Source organism: Dromaius novaehollandiae, chromosome 8 (genome assembly GCF_036370855.1).
Source record: "Dromaius novaehollandiae isolate bDroNov1 chromosome 8, bDroNov1.hap1, whole genome shotgun sequence".
In the NCBI taxonomy this organism is placed as follows: Eukaryota; Metazoa; Chordata; class Aves; order Casuariiformes; family Dromaiidae; genus Dromaius; species Dromaius novaehollandiae.
Window position 1 is genome coordinate 38,400,217 of NC_088105.1, and position 20,971 is coordinate 38,421,187.

General features: G+C 41.3%; 1 protein-coding gene across 10 annotated transcripts in view; it reads left to right on the plus strand.

The window, feature by feature from the left end:
- Nucleotides 1-4,276: 4,276 nt before the first annotated feature.
- The window catches only part of FGGY (FGGY carbohydrate kinase domain containing), a 153,534-nt gene continuing 136,839 nt past the window's right edge, over nucleotides 4,277-20,971 (plus strand). For 3 of the 10 annotated variants that reach the window (XM_064516261.1, XM_064516263.1, XM_064516264.1), the window contains exons 1-3: nucleotides 11,799-11,840; nucleotides 16,893-17,105; nucleotides 19,081-19,192. In XM_064516261.1, coding sequence (XP_064372331.1) covers nucleotides 11,814-11,840; nucleotides 16,893-17,105; nucleotides 19,081-19,192 — 352 coding nt within the window. In that variant the 5' untranslated portion in view covers nucleotides 11,799-11,813. Of the gene's footprint in view, nucleotides 4,441-11,651; nucleotides 11,846-12,364; nucleotides 12,493-16,418; nucleotides 16,438-16,892; nucleotides 17,106-19,080; nucleotides 19,193-20,971 lie in introns of those variants that run through there. The other 7 variants (XM_026105120.2, XM_026105093.2, XM_026105084.2 and 4 more) reach the window with 7 other exon arrangements.

The window sequence follows — 20,971 nt, forward strand, 5'->3', positions numbered from 1 at the left end:
TGCTTGTTTTCTTTTGGTAAATGTATTGGTTTTAGATGAAGTTTTTCCTCTGCATGGAAATTCTCGAAAACACCACAGATAAGTGGGAAACATGCAAAAAAGAAAAAGATTGTCTATATAGATACTATTCATTTCCTCTTTAACATAAATTTAGAAAGTTCTGTGAAATAACAGATCAGATCTCTTTGTGGCTTTATTTCCAGTGTTGCAGAGCAATTCAGAAGCCAGCATGGCTAACTTCTTCAAGGTTCCCCCTCCTTTGGGAAAACTTGGGTAATGTGGAGTTGTCTTAGTGGTGCTATTTGTGCTGTCCTTGGCCCCACTGTAGGATATTCGTGGAGAATAATGAGTATGGCTGGGCAGAAATCTTGGTGTCCCAACAGTCCTTCTTTAATTGGTACTGAAGTTTGGCACTGAATGTGCATAAAGATTTTTTCTCCTTGTGGTACAGTCCACGTAGTTTCAGTTACCAATGTGTACCCACACCTTCTGATTTGGGGACCAAAAGCAAGTCCCAAAGCTGTTGCTATTCAGCCTCTGAGGTTGAACTGCACCCTCTTGGGTGCAGATCAGAAAGATCTTGTCTGGTGTATCTGAGAATTCTGGATGTGATCTGTGCAACCAAATCACTGCATCAGATCATCCCTTCAAAAATGCCAGCAGGTTAACATTTTTCCCAGTTATTTATTTTTACCAGCTCTTGCAAAATCTCTTGCTGACTTCAAAGCTAGGTCTAATATTTGCATTTCCAGTACGGCTATGATGGGCAATTTAGCGAGACATGCTGCATATAGTTTTCTAGTGGGTCAACTCATTTGTGTACATGTGCACTCCTGAAATGACAGTTCACACATTCAGCAGCAGTCTGGGATCCCGGAGTCAGAGAGACGTTTTAGCATTGATTTCAGTGGAGCAGAATTGGATCTTTAATTCCATGACAAGGCTGGAGAAATTTCATTCTGTCTCCTTCCCCTTCACTCACTTTCTTTTCTTTATAGAATAAGTCATTTATCTTTATCTCACCATTCACCTCCCTCTTTGATTGCAGTTAATGGAATTGTCACCTTTATGTACTCATGTTCCATTTCTCAACCTGTCTGGACTTTGGCCTCCAAAGGTTACCACTACTAGTGAAGTAATATGATTAAGTGAGTCTTTTTAGACAGATTTATGTAGGATTTCTACTCCAGCAAGTGTCACTTCTAGTCTAGTTCTGTAAAAGAGAATATTTCAAAGATGCCAAGTGTCATCTAAAAACACTAAATTGTTCTGCAATACTGGTTGAAAGGACTACAGGCTATATCAGAGCAATGCTGATTTATACTACCTGAAGCTGTACCCCCACAGCTTGAAATACAGGCTTTTGTTAATGATGGAAAAAGAGAATGCTCGTGCTTCACAGAAAGCACATTTAAAATGGAATTTTCATTAATTACACTGTAATGAAAAGGCAAAAGGCTATGTTTTAAGAGACTCTGTCCAGAATCATGGGAGAAGAGGAAGGTTATTAGAAGCAATAGCTGAAGCAAAACTACAACTAACAGCAATATTCCAAACAGAGAAGCAGTCTTGTGTTCCATTTAAGGTACATACATCTACAATATATTTTCAAGTTTATAGATAGATTTTGAAGTTATAGAAGATTCACTGCACACATATCTGCTCTTCCTGCATTTGATATGAAACATAAATTAATCATCATTATTCTGCACTAATATAACACCTCCTATCCCTCAGCTTTCAGAATATTTGAAAGGAGTAATGAATTAAGCCTCATGTGGTCATATGAATATGTGATAATCTAAACTTTCATTCTTTCACTTCAAAAAAAGCAGCATTTTCAGGACTTCAGTTTTGGAGACTGGAGATCCTGGAATAGTTCTTGAAAATTTTTTCATTTGTCATCCTGCTTGGAAGGAGAACATGTGAGTGCTAAAGAAGTGTAATGAAATGTAATAATGTATAAGGAAAAGTTATATACTTATAGACAAATAACTTTTTTTTTTTTGCTATATATTGTAAGCTAAACCACCTGGATAAATCATAGCTAATTGTGTGATACAGCTGTGAAAAAGGCAAATTTGATCCCTGCCTGTAACTAAAAAGGTGCGTAGGGAATTATTATTGCCATTGTACAAGTCACTAGAAGGCATCATTTAGAACATCATGCATTATCTTGGACTAAGATCACCCATGTTAAGAAAAGATGAATTCTGATTGAAACAAGTGCAGAGAAAGCTTATTAGGTAATCCAGGTCTCGATGTTAAGAGAGAAAATGTAAATGGTTCACAAGTTTAACTTAGCAAAACAAAGGCTAAGAAGGGATTTAAATGGTGTCTATAAATACACCATGGGAGGAGAACAAGTAGTATTTGTATTAAAAGAAAGTGTCTTTTATAGCTTTTTTTAGGCTATGAATATACTGAGGACAGAAATCACAAAGTTAATTTTTAATGAGCAGAAGAATGGGATTCTGGAACAAAACAGCGAAGACAGGAGATAGCTGAGGGGGCGAGTAGCAAGAGTTATAAACTGAAGCTCTGTGTATTTACAAAAGGGTTGATATGTTTTCTTTGAGATAGTAGGAGAACATTCAGGTCCATCTCCCTGGGTTTAATTTTCCTGCTTCTCAATTGACCAAAAGATTTGGGCATATCCACAGTCACAGTACTTTGCTTTGGATTCCTGAACTAACATGAAACTGTTTGTTTGTGTCTCTGGACTTTACACTTTCTCTGAGTGACCCATTTCCTTCATGAGACTAGTAGCCTTATGCTACTATTTTTTCCCCTTGGGCCAGGTGCCCACATGCCTGGGCTGATCTGACTCAGACCATGATGGAGAAATCTGCACCTCACTGCAGGAGGTGCGGACCTCCTCGAACTTGTTCCCAAAGGAAAGCGAGAGGGCGCAGGCTCCCACAGCGCATGCACTGAACTGATGTGGAATGACAGTCAGGAGGGTGGCCTTTTTTTTTTTTAAACTATCTATTCATAGCAAAAAATTTGGGCTAGTACAAGAAAACCCCAAATATTTCAGTTTGGATCGAGTGCCCTTCCCAATCCTCCGTAGATGCAAGGCTTTCCCAATGGAAATTTGATTTTCACATAGGAGATTTTAGTTTTGTAGAAGCTGTTTTCTATCAGAAAATCATTCCAATGGAAAATTACTAACTGGTTCTAATATAAAGTGACTAGCGAAGGTTTCAAAATGATTCAGTGGCAAAGCTGGAAGAGAACCCACAGCTCCTGACCACTAACCCTGTGCTCTAACCACGAGACAACACTCATCTTTCCCTGAGCAAGGTTGTTCTTGCAGAACTTCTGCCTGGGCCAAAATGGGAAGATTCTGGAAACGCTGCAAGCCGGCTTGCCGTTACAAGAGCTCCTGCCACAGCACACTGAGAGGATACGGGGAGAAATCAGTGATGGCTCTGCAGGGCCTCTTCCTCTGCTGAAGCGCACGGGCATCACGAGCGAGAAGCTTTCCGGTGCTTCTCAGCACGGTGGAGCGCCGGGACACGGCAAGTCCGGCCCGACCGGCTGTGGATTCCGCTGTCCTCTCCCCCGTAAACACACCTGAAATAAACTCGGGGCTTATTCCTCATATCAGGGATTTTTAACATCTTAGGTAAACTCTCAAAACATAGCAACGCCATGCAGAAAATCTGACTTGCAGCTTGCAGTCTGGCTTTATTTATTTAGCAAGGCATTATGTATTTATGGGTCAAAGTGGGTGATGCACGTTTCAGACTGCCCTTGGTTCAGAGGGAGCTTTCTGTTTGTTCCCTTGTGTTTATTCTTCCCTTGGCTCTCAGCGGGGCTTTTTGCGTTGCTTTAAAGCAAAATGCTTCCGCCAACCCCTAAATTTCTGCTGTCTTGTGGGGAGGGTAACGCAACTGTAGCTGAGAATTACGACTTTAGCAACATCCCCTTTCACAAAAAGAACCAACCCCCCCCTCCTCACTTCTGTCTGTTTTATTTTGGCTTTAAATAAAGGAGAAATACGACTCCCTTTCCGAGGCAAAACTACGTGTATCGGTTGAAATTCCTGACAGGGCACAGTGCACGCTCCCGCTATCCAGGGCAGTGCAGCTTGACAGCTATGCCTAACGCACAGCAGAGCCTTTAAAAAAAAAAGGAAAAAAAAAAAAAAGGAGTTCAGGGCGAAGCTCCACACGCGGGCCCCCAAATGCAAACCAGATGCCGGCACCGGCCGGGGCCGCTTTCAAAGGCGAGCGGGGGCGGCGCGGCCGCCTCCCCTCCCCTCCCCTCCCGTGCGCTAACGAGGGCAGGCGGCGCAAGCGCGGCCGGGCCGCGGGGAGCGCGCCGCAGGCTTCCCGGCAGCGGCGGCCGCCGGGAAATTGCCCTGTCAGGAAAAGCGCGGTTTCCCTAGCCCGCTCCCCGCGCACCTCATGTATAGTGTTTCAGTGTGGACAAGTAAGTGACCGGCGCTCTCCGAGCCCCCGGCGGGCTCCCCGCCTCAGCGGGGCCGGCGCTCTCCCCCCCCCCCCCCCTCCCCGCGGGGGCCGCGCGCTGCCCCTCCTCTGCCCCGCCCGCCGCCAGCCGTTGGGGCGAGCAACGGTCGCGGCGCTGCCGGGCCCCTGCGGCCAACGGGCCCTGCTCCCCCTTCCACCCCCCCGCGCGCTGCGTGCTGAAAGCGCGGCTGCGTTCAGCAGGCTCCGTCCCCCTTCGTGAGCGGCTGCTGAGTGGGAAAAAAAAATCATATCGCGATTTTTTAAGAGCCGGACGCTTTTAAAAAGAAGTAACGCCCCACCCGGCGCTTCCCCCAAGGAAGGCACCCAGCCCCCACCACCTACAGGGCCCTGCATGCTGGTTGTCCAGGGCGTGTGTTGGAAGCGGGATTAAATTGCCCTGCCTCAGTTTCAGAGCCTGGTTTTCACATACGTGCTGCGGCATTAGAGGGCTTACGTTCTGGTTCCCCTGCCTGGCTTCCCTGAGTTTGCTTTTAGTGATGTTTTCTAAAAGCACAGCCTCTATATAAAACTTAGAAGGGCTCTGCCCTTTTTCACAGTGCCTCTGTGCTGACAGGCTCCAGGCAGGATGGGGAGTGCGAAGCGCCTGGGGAAGCACTTGAGGTTTCGCAGGAGTGGGGCAGGCACATCGCTTCCTCCTGTGCCTCCTCTTGTTGAGGGCTGTGTAGGAGTCACCGGTTTTCCTGCTGCCTTTCCCCGGTTTGTTCATGTGCTTTAAATGGCAGCACACAGTGACCTGATGTAGGCAGATGGGACACGTCCCTCACTTCCATGCTTGCTTAATCCTCTTGATCCCTGGGAGACTTCCTTAAATGTGCTTCTTGCCCCTAGCTCTGGCTGTTGGCTTCCAGTCTTGTATCGCTGCGACGGCTATTGCTGCCACTCCTGTCCTCTTGCTGCTTCTACTGCTGCCTCCCTGCTCCTTTCCCTCTCGCTGTCCTCTGGCATCTCTGCTTTCTCACACTTTTGCAACCCTGTCTTTTAGCACTGCCTTTCTGGACGGCTGGTCAAATATTCTCGTAGAGTTCGTGTGTGGTATGGAGCCCACCCCAGTAACCTCGTGGAGTTCGCTTGTGCTCCGTACCAGACCTCCCCGTAGGGGCCCTGCTCCTCACTGGTGAGGTGCACTGCAGCAGTTGGGAGTTGGTGACCTAGTAGATCCTTCCTCTCTTGAGGTGCCTGGGAGCTGACAGCTGGTTTAATGAAATTAGTATCAGTGCCTGCTGTCTGGAGAAGGCTTAAGAAGCAAAATGCCAGGAAAGGAGAGGAGAGGGATCTTTCACCTCTGAGGGGCTTAGAAAGTAATAAACAGGCACGTTACTGTGAAGGTGGTCTTCTCGTAACTGATTTTTCATCCTCATGTGTTCGCTTATCCTTGAAGACCATTCACTTAATTTGCTAATGTTAACTTTGCGCTAAAGGTATGAAAATGTAGTACTAAAACATACTGAATTTTTAAAGGTTTTTGAATATTGATGGTCACTTTTCTACAGATATTTCCTACATATATTCCTACTATATTCTGGGATATTGTGTTTTAAAGAATAAAGTCTTTTTGCTTTTCTCTGGGAAGGGTGCCTGGGATTGGAAAATGAAAGAGGAGGGCAGGGGGAATTGAGTTCTTGTAGGTACAGCTGTTCCCAGCTGTAAGAATTGGGACAGAAATAAATTTAGAAGTGTCAGGAGAGACTAAACTAGTGCTAGCCTGGGAAGTCTTTATGTGGATTCTCATCGGCTTCTGTTACTCTATGCCGTGTCTCCTACAGTGCTAGAGTTAAGTTATCACTTGAAAATGTTGGTTCTCTGGAATAAATCATCCTCTTACCAAATGTGACTTCTCATCTGTTTTGTTTCTTTTACTTCCTCAGTAAGTCTGCCTACTTTCTTCCCTTAAGCCATTCCTTCTTTTAATCTTCTTTTGATTTTGAGTCTGTTAGAGGTTGATCTGTTTTCTGAGAACTGGTAGACCTAGAGGAGAGGATCAGAATAGCTGTCCTCTGTGTTCCTGTTTTGTATTTTGGGCTTTTCTAATGATTCAAGTTGAAATGTTCCCTTGTACTTGCTACTGGAATATCTATGTGTCTGGTTTGCAAAATCAACAGTATTGGCATGGTCTTAGTAGAAATCATGTGTTTCTGAACTTCTTTTTCAAATGGAAATCTCTGTGAACAGCATTGTCTGTTCTTTGGATCTTGTTAATATCTTCTGGTTGGTGTTTTGAGCTACCTGCAGTTTCCCTTCTGCATTTCCACATGCAAAGGAAAAGTATTCAGATTGATCATAAGGTAAAGTTTGAAAATTGGTGACATTCAGCTATCTGAGGCAGGTCAGCTTACAAGCTCTTGGCTGCTGAGATGTTGTGAGGAAGCTATTGAAGGGAACTTCCAGAGAGGTGCAGGCCTGATGTCTTCTAGGTCTTGCCTTCTCAGGATTTTGAAATTGTGAGTCTGGCATGATCATTAAGAAGGCAGATTCTGCATTTATGAAAAAATAAAACAAAACCCGGAAGGCTGTGTATTTAGGGAACAAACCTTACTGGGTTCAGAGAAGCAGATGTGATTCTTTCTCTGAGAAAAAAGAGAGAGATGTAGACATGTTACACATGTATGGTGTATCTAGATATCTGATTTGTGTGTGGAGCGTGTGTTTCTTTTAACGTAGCCTAACGTGCAGCCTCTCTTCCTCTTAAGTAGTTGTGACGGGGACTTCAGGGCTAGTGTATTTGGAACTGCAGCCCAAATAAATGTTTAATTTTAAAATGACAGATTACTTAGGGCTGTCATTCTTTCCATACTCTTACTATGCAAGACTGAGCAAATACTGTATAGTAAACTTTGCAATTGGCTGTTGTATAGACACATTTGCTTCTGGGCTGAGCATCTTGAAAGAAGTGGTTTAGAGCACTTTTAAAAATTGATTTCACTGTTGCATCTACTGCTGGCCTGAGTGTTCCACTATCTGCCAGGGGTAATTATGGACAGTTGGTTCAAATGTTGCTTAAATGTGTAAGCCTTGATGGGAAATGCAGTGGATTTCAGCCAAAATGCTAATTTTTATGTTTTGTCATTTCACAGAACTGTGAACTCAGAACAAATTATTTTTATACTGATCTACTGATATGTAATCACACAGCTAAGGCCAAGTTCATCCTTGATGTAGCATTGCAATCTGCAGATGTGATTACGGATAGAGTATCAGCAGTAAGCTTAAGCTGATGAACTTGGTATGCATGGTAGTGTAGTGGCTTTGTTTGCCCGGGATACCAGGTAAATTTATGTACCCTGCGCTGAAGCTCATGATGCCAAGGCTGCTTTCCTCCAGGAATGCAGTTTAAAGCTAGTGTGTATGATTACATGAACTGTAATCCTGCCCTTTGGGTTGCATTGTACTATCAATTATTAAAAAAAAAATAATGTAAATTTAATATATTTTATAATTTAAACTTTTTTTGTAAATTAACAATATTGTGCTAGGGATGCGTTTGCTGTCTGATTCTTTTTTTTCCCCTCCATTTCCACTATAATATAGAAGACAAATAAACATTACTGTAAAGGTCTCAATTCAGGAATCTGCGTCTCTTTTACAGCTGATGAACTGATATTATTCTAGCTGTCTAGCATGGGTTAGGTTACAATGATAGAGTATACAAATAAGAAAGGTCTTCCTTAGTGTTATTTTAATAAGTGGTCATGGGTGAATCCATCAGTAATTTTGGAGGCTGTTACCTACTGTCAGGTAGTCATGAACCTGTTAGAGCTAGAATGTATGCAATATTCAGATTGAATTTTTTTTCTACACAGTCAATGCAAACAAGATGGTATCCTCTTTTAGAGCTTCAAGCACGCTGAGGTGTCATTTGGGAGAAGTCGGATTTGCCAGATCACAGATTTTAGGGATGCATGCAGCTGCAATGTCAAAGGAGAGAACAGACCTATCTAAACAGGTCGGTGTGCATGTATTGCACTGATTATAGTTTTCATGGTGTGGAGAAGAAAGGGTGCAGCTCTTAATTCTTCAGTAGATTCCTTTAGGTTTTCCTGAGTGAGAACTGTGTCTTGGCATAGACTGAGCAGCATTTCCTCTGTTTGACAAATTGGAGGTTATGGCAAGCATTCAAAATCCTGCAGAGCTGTGAGTGCACCTGTGATGATCACAAGTAGTAACAGTCTAATACTGAACTGTTAATATGGATAGGATTTTCACCACTGACTTCAGTCAGGATCAGACCCTGCTTTGGAAGTGATGATCCAGTCCAAGCAGGGACAAGATAGCCCCAGATGGAACTGGAGCTGTTGGATTTCTCCAGTAGCTTGTGTCTTCTCCGCTCCATTTTGCATGTTCATGTGGCTCAGCCTTCCTTTTTCCTGAAAGATCCTGTCTGCAGCTGTTTCCTGCTGTTCTAGTGTTAAACAAGCAGAGGAGCAGAGATGAAACTGAATTTATTTCTTTTATGAGGCATAGTTATGTGCTGAGAAACAAACAGGGTTTACCCTGTCACATTCATAGCCTTACACTGAGAGAACTAGTCTTTATTTGGCCTCTCAGGACTATAACTGAGCTGGGGGCCTGTGTGCTTTATAAGGCACACTGCAGTGTTAATCTCTTGGTTGTTGGACTGGAGAGGTTATCAGAGCATGCTACAACTGCCGGGATGCCTTGATTTCCCTTCCAAAGGAAACTTAAGGTGAACAGTAGCCTTAGTCTTCTCCAAGCGTACATGCGGGAGGAGCTCCTGGTTTCCCTTGTTTCAACATGCTTCGAGGACCGATGCATTGGGAGTTGCCTAAAGATAAAACAGTATGAAATTCCGAGCTTTCTGTAGCCACCTCTGTGCTCCAAATCGACAGCTTTCTATTCCTGTCAGTTAACACTAACACGTTATTTTTCTGCAGTGAGCATCTGTGAGCAGTATCTCTACTCTGGGCCAGATGTTATCTCACACACAGCTGTCTTGCGCTCATTACTTGCTACTTATTACTGCCACGTTCATGAGCAGGTCATCCAGTGAGAGAGCAGAAAAATGCCCTATGACTTCTCTGGCCTCCTTAAGTTCAAGAATTGAGTTCATCACCCACACTTTCTAGATCACTGTGGTGAGCATTCTGGAGACGATTGAGGATGCCAGTGAGTGTGCGGAAAAGGTAAATGTGGAACAAGTGCTTAATGTCCCTTCTAGCTGCGGAACTCCGGCACATCGAATGAAACTCGCAAGCAGCAGGTTCAGAACGGACTAAAGGAATTTTTGGACAGTGTGTAGTTAAAACTTTGTAACTTATTGCACCAGTATTTTGGAGCTGCAGAAGTTTCCCTGGATTGAGAAAGAGCACAAACAAACTCAGAGAGGAAAAAGCCTTCACGGTCTGTTAATCCTAAAGATACAATTTCTGGCTCAGGAAGTGCCTCTGCTATAGTTAGCCGGAGGCTGGGAAGGTATCCTGGGGAGGAAAGACTGTATGACAAGTGCAAGCATATGCCTTTCTTGTGGCTTCTGCTATTTGTGGCAGGATACTGTATTAATTGGACCTTTCATCTGACCCAATGAAGCCGTGCTGGTATCTTTAGTCAAGGTGCAGGATGCCATTGCTTTTACCTGATCAGTAGTACTATGGGCTCTATTTGCCAGTGTTAGTTCAAGAGAGGAACTAGAAGGAGAGTATGATTTTTCTATTTTAGTACAGTTTTCTTCTAAAGCATATTATAAAGAAAATCAACAACAAATCTGTCGTACATTTAAAAGAGCATGGTATTTGTTGACAGTGGTCATGCTGACATCTTTCTGCTGTTCATGAGTGAGATTTCTATGTAGGCAGTAGAAGCTGAGAATAAATCAATTTTTGGATCTCATTTCATAGCATAATTTGCATAGTCATTTTCATTTTTCAGCTTGTGTGTTGCTTGTCTGTTGTTTCAAGTGACTAGTTTGGTGGTGGTGGTGTCTGTTTCAGAATGGCTTTAGAAAACAGATTCTGAAATTAGTTACACCGGGATATGCCAGGATATGCCATGCTTTATATAAGTGCAGGTGGAAGCAGTTTGTCTTGAAAATACTTAAAGTACAAAAGATAGAATGAAAGGGCAAAAGGCAGTGATACAGTAATGGCTTTGTCTTGGAGGCTGAGAGGAAAAAAAAGGATATGGAAAGACATAACAGAATATTAGTAGATAGTGAATAATTTATGGAGAGAAAAGGAGATAAACAGTGGAAAATAATGGAATATTTTCAGTCCTGTGGTGGGATCTACTGAGACAATGTCATAGCGCTGGGGGCAGGGGCAATTAAGAAAGTTTTGGTCGAACAATCTAGGCATTATGTGACTGGGAGTTGGGGTCCAGTTCTACTGCTGAAATGAGGTCTCTTGCCCTATGTGCAGCTAATTTTCCTTGTTCTAACATGTGAAAAAGCTCCACAGAGTTTACTAGAAATTGGATGAAACTAACTAGATGTGTTTGGTTTTTATTTAAGACTACAGTGATTAGCATACTTTCCCTAGCTTCCTTTTTATTTATACCAGTTTTGCTATTGCTAACATTGTCCTCGTGTTCTGAAGTCTCAGCGATGTCGTGTGTATGTATTTTTGCTTTGAGAAGGGAAAAGAGGAGATGAGGTGTGCTTTTGTTCCTTGTTTTTGTTTTGTTTGCCTTTGGATAGCTGAAAAATAAATGCTTGTTAGTACTTAAAGCTTGGTCCCTTGGGCATTTAAGGATATTATTCTATATTAGTGCTGCTTTTCAACACAGCATTAGAATTCCCCATCTGCTCCTGCTCTCCCACGCAGACATGCACCTTCTTTGTCTCTTTATATCCAAACAGGAATTGAAGATCCTGAAAGAGGACAGGGAGTTCACTATCTTCAAGAAGAGATTGCCACTCAATTACCACTGGTTTTGTTGATTTACTGTAGCCCTAGAAAGCCAACAAAGTGCTGAGTTTCCTATATAATGTCCAAAATGCTTCTTTCATTTTATCTCCTTTCTACAATTGACAAGTAGCTTTTATTTAATATATTTAGATCTTTTCATATTAAGATTATGAAGTCTAATTTGGTGCCCTGTTAATCTTTTTCCTGGTAATCTGTAGAAAAGCACAGCTGCACTACTAAAAACACACTGTTTATCCGTGATCTCTGGGTCTGGGCAGCCTGCAGCATTCCAAAGATCAAAGTTTAAAACAGACGTGTCAGCCCTTCATAATTCCCTGTATTTAAGCACACGATACCACACAATCTATACTTGCAGCTGATAAATATATCTGCTGAGCTTCAGCCTGCTTGCATGTGAGTGTACCACCTTCTTGCACTGTACCTCTAACAGAAGGGTATGTCCTGGCAATTTGATAACCATACGGTACGGTAAGGCAAACTAGTTTAGTAGTCATCTGGTTATGTAGTTATTCCTTTTAAAGTAATCAGTGTTAAGGATTTTTGCCTTTCTTTTAAAGGAATATTTTTGCAAATGCCATTTTTCCCCCTCCTTTTTTCATTGCCTATGTGGGAAAATTACCACATTTGTTTAAGGATAAACTGGGAAGTCTGTGGTTTTCAGCACACACATTTTGAATAATATTTATACAGACTATTATTTAATGGGCCATATAAATATTTATCATATGCTGCAGGCCTTTGATCATAAATGCTTGTTTGAAAAGCCATTCTGTCCCTGCTGTGATTTGCAAAGAAAGAGGCAATTGCTGCTTTAGTGCTTGGAGGGAATTTTGGCTTCTTGTTCTGTCTTAGCAGTTGTAGTCATGGAATAACATGGTCAAGTTTGATATGTCTTTTTGAATTTGTTTTTCTCTCTCCCTCTCTTTCTGCTTTCAAGTCTAAATAATAACATGTAAATATGAGGCCCTAATCCTGCAACTGACAGGCAGCGCTGTATTAAGTTCTGGGGCCTTTTTTCATGGCTGCAGGAGTCTACGCACCCTGTCAGATACCTCACTGCTCTGTCTGTCAAAACGCAGAGGCATCATCTTCTCTTCATGTCGTGGCTGACAAAGGTACTGTCGTAGAGCAGTCTCTCTATACCCCTGTTTAATTGAGAAGGAAAAAAAATTAGCTTCCTAGCTTAGATACTTCAGGGATATAAAAGGTGGTGGTATTATCACCATGGCTTTCCACCACTTGGAATGGCCATAAATATGCATCATCCATGCACAGAATGCTCTGGGGAATATTAGGGACTATTTGGGGAATATTTAGGAATATTGCTCCTTAAGTACTGACCTCTGTGATTGGTTTACTGCTGTTCCCATGATTGTATTCACTGCAGAGGCTGTATGCTAAGAATCCAGTAAATGCAAAATGCAAAACAAAATATTATTTCTTGGACATGGCAGTGAACTGGTGACAGGATTCCAAGGCAGGAAGTTTGTACTGGGACCTTCGTCTACCTCTGGACTCGATTAGGAGTCTCGTCATTTCTGATTTACAATCTTCTCTTGTACCAAAGGAAACTTTTGTAAACAAAACTGAATGACGACATCCATCCTTAAATTTATAATAAGGTACTTTGGCTAAATATTTTCCACAAACCACTGTTGAGTTCCTACTTTCTCAAGAGTTGCTGTTAGGTAGAGTCCCTCATTGGTGATACTTATGAGCTAAAGAAGACAGTGTTTTCTTGTGGATTCAGTTGACAAGTAGGTGAAATCCCAAGTGATTAGTGTTCCAGAAAAACCCTTGGCATCAAGTGATGGTTTTGCAAGCAAATCATATCCTGTTGCAGAGACATTAGACTTTGAACAGCCTCAGTAACTCAAGAGTGCTTTTGCTATGCTTGAAAAAATGAAGAATATTTACTTTTAGCATTTTTCTATAAGATACTGAAGTATGGCTTTTTAAATCTAGCTGAACCTTACTCAGAGAAGGACCAGCTTAAATAGGTTTGTAATTCTTGTTTTTGGGTTCTGTCACTTAACTGTTCCTTGCTAGCTGTCAATCAATTTACAGAAATAAAATAGTGGATATTCATAGACTGGCATATACTGCCTGAGCATATAAACAAACTTTGCTTCCTGTGCAGTCAGTCACACATGCGCACCGTGGTTGCTTAGTAAGGAAAAAAGAAAGCAAACATTACATGGGTTGATTGGGTTCCAGGTTTCAAATGTTTGTGGGAAGAATCCAGTGCAAAGCCATAATTTTAAGTGCTGAGTAGGAGGTACTATGAGCTTAATTCTCTAACATCTGTTAAATTTGCTCTCAAAGTAGCAAAAACACATTAATGAGCTAAAATCAAGGCTGCCATACAGGGAAGAGAAATAAAAAATTAGAATAATACTGTGTGAGAGGGAGGCAGGATGTAAAATATTCCTTTCACTATCTGTATTCTGTGAAAAGCATGTAAGAAACATTTGCCTATGTAAAAAAAGGGGAGGGGGGAGAGAGAAGAAAAATCTGCTTAGAGACTTGCGGTTTATTCTCTTCTTTTTATGAGTCAGCAGTTAGGAGCAGTGCCAAAATTGGGAGAAACAGGGAAATTCATGGGATAATATCAGGAACAGTTTATTTTATGCCATTTCTTCATAGTAAAATTTCTAGCAAGTAGCTAGCAGCATCTGCAGCCAGACTTCTGAACTTTGTTTGAGGAAATCGAGTGCAACGTTACAATGTGAACATCATCTGTTGAAAAGAATGTCTTACAAGTCTCTTTACAGCCGAGGGCTAATGCAGTGTGTTTTAAGTATCCCCAACTGATAGATGTAGTATTAATCACTGATATCAGGAAAACTGTCCTGTCACAGAGGCATTAACCTTTGTTAGTCTGACCAGGTCATAGAGTCAGGGCCAAAAAATAAAGCCAGCTTTCTCGCCAGTATTCCTAGGAGTTAGACTCATGGCACACCATATTTTTAGCTGATTGCTCAGCACTTGAACAGATGACTGTACTTAACAAGATTAGTGTATATTGTATCTAATCTACTGGGTAGAATGAGAATGCTGAACAGAGTAGCTAGTATTCCCGTTAGTACTCCAGTATGCTCTCTAGCTTTGATTTTCTAGTCTCTGATATTATTAAAAACTAACAATCTGTACATCTTCCTCTAGTGCCCCTGCCATGGTGCCTGCAGAACGCTGTGTGATAACTGCCTTTGGTTTGTGCTGGGCTGCTTACGAGCTTTTGTGATGGGCCAGAACTCCCTAGCGCTGGTGCTGTGCAGACACAGAACAGAAAGATGAATTCTGGCTCCAAGCAGTGGTAATCTAAGCATAAAATGACAGATTCAGGCAGTACAAAATGATAGTATGGTGCAGGTTGTGATTACAGACCCCCACAGACTAACCACATTTCCACTAACCATTAAAGGGATAGGGTAAGGGGAGGGCTGGGTAGTTTTCTTTAGCCAAGGTGTTGGTTTGGGCCAAAGTTTCATTTGTGCTTAAAACAGCGTAACTCAGCTGTTACACTGCTTAATTATTATCCAGTATTATGCTTGCACTGTGAGTTTTCTGAGGTAGGGACCTGCCTTCTTTTATTATTCCACCTGCTCCCTCTAAACCTCTGTAATAATAAATTTGTAATACCTTATCAACAGCAGTGGTTACAAGCCAACAGCTAAGGTGAATAGCCACTATATTGTGACAACACTATGTTGAAACCGACACACAATGATAGATCTAGATCTGTATTCAAGATGCTTCATTAAAGAAAAAAAAATGCTTGCCTTTAAGCCTTGCAGAAGTAGAACAAGTAAAACCATTGCTTCCAAAACTGAGTATAATTTACCTGGATGGTCAGCCGTTGTTGTCTAAAGGCAGAAAGATAGCTACTGCAGTTTTCTGCGCTGCTGCTTTTTGGATCGTGTTTTGAATATACTTTGCCATTAAAGTTTAGTTCTCTCCAAAAATTATATATAGGATCAATTTGGAATGTGAGTAATCCCATTGTTCTACTGAGTAGTACTTCCCAAACCTTACCCCCTTTGCCCGTGTCCCTCCCTCTGAACATCCCATCTTCCATGTACAATAGTAAGCCAAATCACTTCTCTGGGAGAGATTGGCTTTTTTTAAGTGTAGCCATTTTGATGCTCTGTAAATATTGTGTACTTATAAAATTATAATTCATCGGTTCATTTTCTGGAAATCAGAAAATAAATACCTCTTTGGGTGTTTCAAAAGTCTGCTAGGAGATTCTTATAAGCACCAAACTTAATGCTTATCTGAGCTGTCAAATACTTTGTATCAGCTCTTAGCATTCTCCCAGCTGGATGAAAATGTAAATGTTAGCCATTAATTAAGGACAAAATCTGAGAAATTAAGTGCAATGAGTTTGCCACTGTACTAAATGTCATCTATTAAAATGTAATGTAGTGAAGTAAGCAATTCATTGTGAGTAATTTAACTGGGTAACTTAGTCTCACTTTGTTCTTGTATATTATTGGAGACTAGGCAGAGATTTCCTCGAATGCTGTCATAACTCAAAGCGTTTTCAGCAATTTTTTCTGAAGCTTTAAAATTGTGTGGAATGATGGTGGATAGCTCATTAAAAGCTCCCTAGACAAGCTAAGCACTCTGTTCTGTTTTCTTCTTTGCAGGGCTCAAAATTGAGTAATAGGTGGTCTATGCTGGATGGCCACTTAGTTATTTTAATTATCAGTGTCATGGCACTTTTTGGGGGAGAGGGGAACTGTTTTCAGACTTCTGCAGAAATTCAGCCTGACTTATTGTCTCATATACAACTAAGATGCCACACATTAGCTGGTTGGCTCTATAGGAGACAGCAGCTCTTGGCTCTTCATTCCTGTTGAGTTCAGGATGCAGTGGAACCAGGCATACCCAACCTTTCACTAGTTCAAGAGTATAATTTCTTTGCGCTGAGGCAATGGCATCTCTGGAGCGGAGGCTACGTGTTTCCTGAGTGGGAGCTGCTGCTGTCTTGTCCAGAGGTGAATCCAGCTTGCCAGTTACCAGCAGCTCCTCCACCTGCCAAGTCGGGAGAACCTGTGAGTCTCTGGATTGGACTTTCTCTTTTGTGCAAGGTGCCAGCTCCTGATTCCTACTGCTTTTGGAACCATACCCTTTCCTTTCCTTCCTGTTTCCCTCCCTCTTTTTCTTTATTTAGACATGGTACCATGTGAGCGCTGCTCAGTTTCTTGAGTGCATGAATTTTATAGCATGTATATTCTTACATGCAAGTTCACAGTTTGCTTTTCAGGAACTTCTGTGCCATGCAACTTAAATGCAAACATTTAACAAAAAACAGCACAACTACTGCCAGACTTGGAAAGTAAAATTAATTACAAAATGTCGTGTGAAGACTTTCAGCAAAAAAAAGGAGTTACCAAGCAAAGTACCTGTGCAGCGTCTGCACTGTCCCGTTCAGCACAGCCTTTCACCATCAGTCATTTTATCTGTGTGTTTTGAAACCCACTATTTTTACTGTTTTTTTTTTCTACAGGTTTTAGTAAAAATGCACAGTAAGAAGCAGGCTCCAGTAAATTACTATGTTGGAATTGATGTTGGATCGGCAAGTGTTCGTGCGGCTTTGGTAGATGAATTTGGGACGGTAGTGGCACATGCAGATCAGCCAATCCAAATTTGGGAACCCCAAGCAGACCACTATGAGCAATCCTCTGCTGACATATGGGCTGCTTGTTGCTCAGTCACAAAGGTATGTGAAAACACAGAAAATAAAGGAAGCGTGTTGCAGGCAGCACTTCAAGTTTTGAAGGTTTCAAGTCTTCCAGTCACTGGACTGTGACCCCCTGCTTTGGTTCTGTACATGCTATATCCTTGTGCATTAAAGGCACCTTTAGGCTATGGTTGGTGTAGCCTAACAAACAATGTCTGTTTTTCTGGTAGGGAGCTGAAAGATAGAGGGGTTGCATGATGTCCCAGGTTACAAAAGAAGCTTGTGATATAACTGGGACTAGAACCAAAGTCCTCCCTTTGCACTGTTAGCTCAGGGGAAGGACTTACCACTGTGTCCAGCATCCGTGTCTAAGGGTTTCGTTTCACTGGTGTGTGTTCTAGCACCAAGACAGATCTTTGGGAATCGAGGTTGCTCAGAACCTGGTAATGCATGTATTTGGAGATGTGCACTGTATTGCTCTGGAGCCACAAAGGTGGATCTGTTGTAGATAAGTTGTAATCTGGTTTGTGGATGATGCCTAATGTAATGTCTCCTGGTTGTGGTCCTCATTAAGATGCCTGACCAGTGTTATAAGACCAAAATAAATTACATGTGTTTGTGGGTAGTATCAAGCATAAAAATAGGCTGAAATAAACCTTACTATGAAGGAAAATCTGTCTTTTTGTACCCGCTGGTCCAAGGATCTGCCTGTACATTCTGGTGGTGAAAGTAAATTAGTGACCTTGGTCGGCAGTGTACATGTAGGCCATTTCGTCCTTCTTAATAAAGCCACAGCCTGCTCCATGTTCTGAGGTTGGCTCTTTAAATATTCATGAGATGCCTGGTAATTTGCAGATGGACAGTTCACCCATTCCCTTGTTATTGATCAGCCTTTTCAAACATTAATGAGCTTGGCTCTGCAGAAAGTGCCCTGAGATGGAGGAGACAAGAGGTGAGGGGGAGGGAAGGAAAAGAGGGGAGTGAAAGGAGTGATAAGGAAGCTTGATATTAAAGCAGAGCCAGTCTTTTATTCTGCTTATTTCATTTTTCTCTTTCTGAATTGCTTTCTTCTTGCTCTGGGCCTCTTTAAATATAGCCTCTTGCGTTTAAGCAGTAAAGTATGGTCTCCGGAACTATAGCTTTAAAGAGCCAGTAAGAGACTGGCATCGTGGCAAGTCTAGTGAAAGTCTTTCGTTATAGTGCTAATTAAAATAATGATAATTTTATTGTTGCTGAGAAGTGGCAATTTATCACTGCATTACTTCTTGGGTGTCTTGCAACCCCATTTGGCCCTTATTCCATGTGAGTGTTGTGTTTTTTCTTGCAGTGCTGCTGGAAGCCACAAAGTTCAGAGCTTTTGGAATAGGGATTTTTTTTTGGAGTATTTTCTAAAAAGCATCCTATCCAAACTCTTGATAGCAGAGTTTTTGGAAAGGTGTGTATTGCAGTGATAATGTCGCTGCTACAGGTTTTGACGGTTTTACAGAAATTTATTTTCTGAGACCTTTCACCATGGCAAGACAAAAAAAAACCTGTGGAATGATTTTGCCAAAGCAGTTCAGGAAGATCAGTGCTTTCATAGTGTGTGTGGACTGAATGAAATAACCTAAGGAAACACTTGGCCCTAAACCTGTGTGCATTTCACATCCATCTCAGCTCAGAGCTTTTGGAAAAGAGAGAAAATAAGCATTGCTAGTTTTCTGCTACCTTTATTGTCTGATATTCTTGTGCTTCCTGCTTTCATCCAGGGCTGTGGCTAATAAGGCAAAAAAGCTATTAACTTTTTGTGGAGCTTTGAATCCAGTTTTGAATACCAAAGAGTTTTTGGTAATTTGGTTTGATTTTTGATTAACATTCAGACTGAGTTTTTTAAGTATACCAAATCTCAGAAATTTCGGAGTTTGAGTTTGCAGTTTTAACTTATACCCCATTCTCTCTTCTCATTAGTTCACATGGTATGTGCATATATATATGGATATATTTATATTCAAGCATGTTTTGAATGTGTTCACAGAAAGTTGTCTGTGGAGTAGATGCCAGACAGATTCGAGGGCTTGGTTTCGATGCTACATGTTCTCTTGTTGTTGTGGATAAGCAATTCCAACCCTTGGCAGTCAACTGTGAAGGTAGGACTTCAGCACAAAAATTGACATTACTGAACATGTTTTGCCACTGACATGAGTGAACTTAAAATTTCACCACAAATGCCAAGTTATGGGGTTGAATCTTGAAGGTATGGGTGACAGAAACTCTTGTCTTAGGAACAGATGTTTTTTCTAGGTTTTTACCATTTTAATTTTACTGCAAAACAAATTTTAAGATGAAAATCGTTTACTGTTTGGCTAAATATTTGACATCCTAAGATCAAACTCATTTATCTTCCCTCGAGAGACTGCCAGTTAAAGAAATCTATGCTCATTTTTCTTTTCTACATGTTTTCTCCTCCTTCAGACTTTACTAATCACTGCTTTTATTGTGTGTGTAAATGCCCATCCATACTGGCTAAAGGAATGTTAAAAATGTAGTGTTAGTGTAGTTTAACTGCTTATTCTGTCGTGGAGTTGCAGGCAAGAAGTTCAGCTTATATATCTTTTTACACTGGTGTACTGTCTTTGTCTAGGACAGAGCTAAACTTTAGAAAAAGACCACAGACTGTTTCTGCAAATTTCAAGCTTTAGTTATTTTTTGTGTAAATAATTTAGAAGACTCAAGAAAAATTTGAGTAATGCATCTTTATTTTTCAGAGAATCCCACGTAAGATTAGGTTTGTACTGAATCAGTAGTTATATAGCCACAGTCACAATTCTGTTGATGTTTCCTTTCTATTCTCAGATGCATTTGTCATCTCCTCCTATCAGTCTCAAAAAAAAGAAAACCCTTTGCCCCAAAATGTCCTTCGCTAAATTTAGACAAGATAAATATATTTATTTTTCAGTTTGAGATTCTGTGACAATCCGTTCAATGTCTTGTAATGTCTGGGGCTATTTTGGTCGATTGAGTCAAATTCAGTTCTCATTTCTTATTCTCTGATATCCCAAAGAGTGGAAATGAGTGCAAAGAAAAAAAATTACATGATGTAGTTGTTAAATGTTAAATAAAAAGCCAAGAACACAGTGAATACTGTAACACTGATATGGGCATGTATTGGTCTGGTTTCAGGCAGTCACACAGTTCTAGGTTGTATTTGAATCCGTGTTAGTAATATTTGTGTGCCTCGTAGTTGTGGCTTGTCTTAGAGTGTTCCTTCGTGATTAAGTATGCATGTGTAGCTGTGCCGTGAGGTTGAGTATGCAGTGTGCTCAGCAAGAGAGGAGTCTGAAGTGCCGCCCGGATTACTCTTCCACCTGCCCGGAAGGACTTCTGTAGGTTAACTTAGATAAAATAATATTCTTTACTTCTTGTTCTGATGTGTTATGCACACTTGCCAAATGCTGTTGTCTTCCAGCTCCAAAATGAAAGTATTTCAGGAAATTACCCTATGAAATTGTATTTCCGAAAGCATTTAGGGTGGTTCTTCCCATAACAATGAAAGAGGATAGAGAATCCCTGTAGCTATCTAGTTAGCTGATTGGCTGAGTTTGTTTCAGTTTATAACTTAACTTCTTGCATTTTGTTATGTTTTTAATTCTCATAATCACCAAAGTGCTCACAGAGGATTCTTACATATTTTAAAATAAATATGTTTACTTGGTCAAAAACCTTGGCTTTGAATGAAATAGCTGTACAAGAGCGTGGCTTTTCAGAGTTCTTGGGCGCTCATAAGCTTGGCTGTTTTCAGTCAGGATGCTCAGTGCCCAGCATCTCTCAAACCTGGCTCTGAGAGGCCAGAATGCTATCTTTGTGTATCTACTATGGATTAGCAAAGCAAATTGTATTTGTTTTTAATGCAGAAGTGGAAGGGTGAA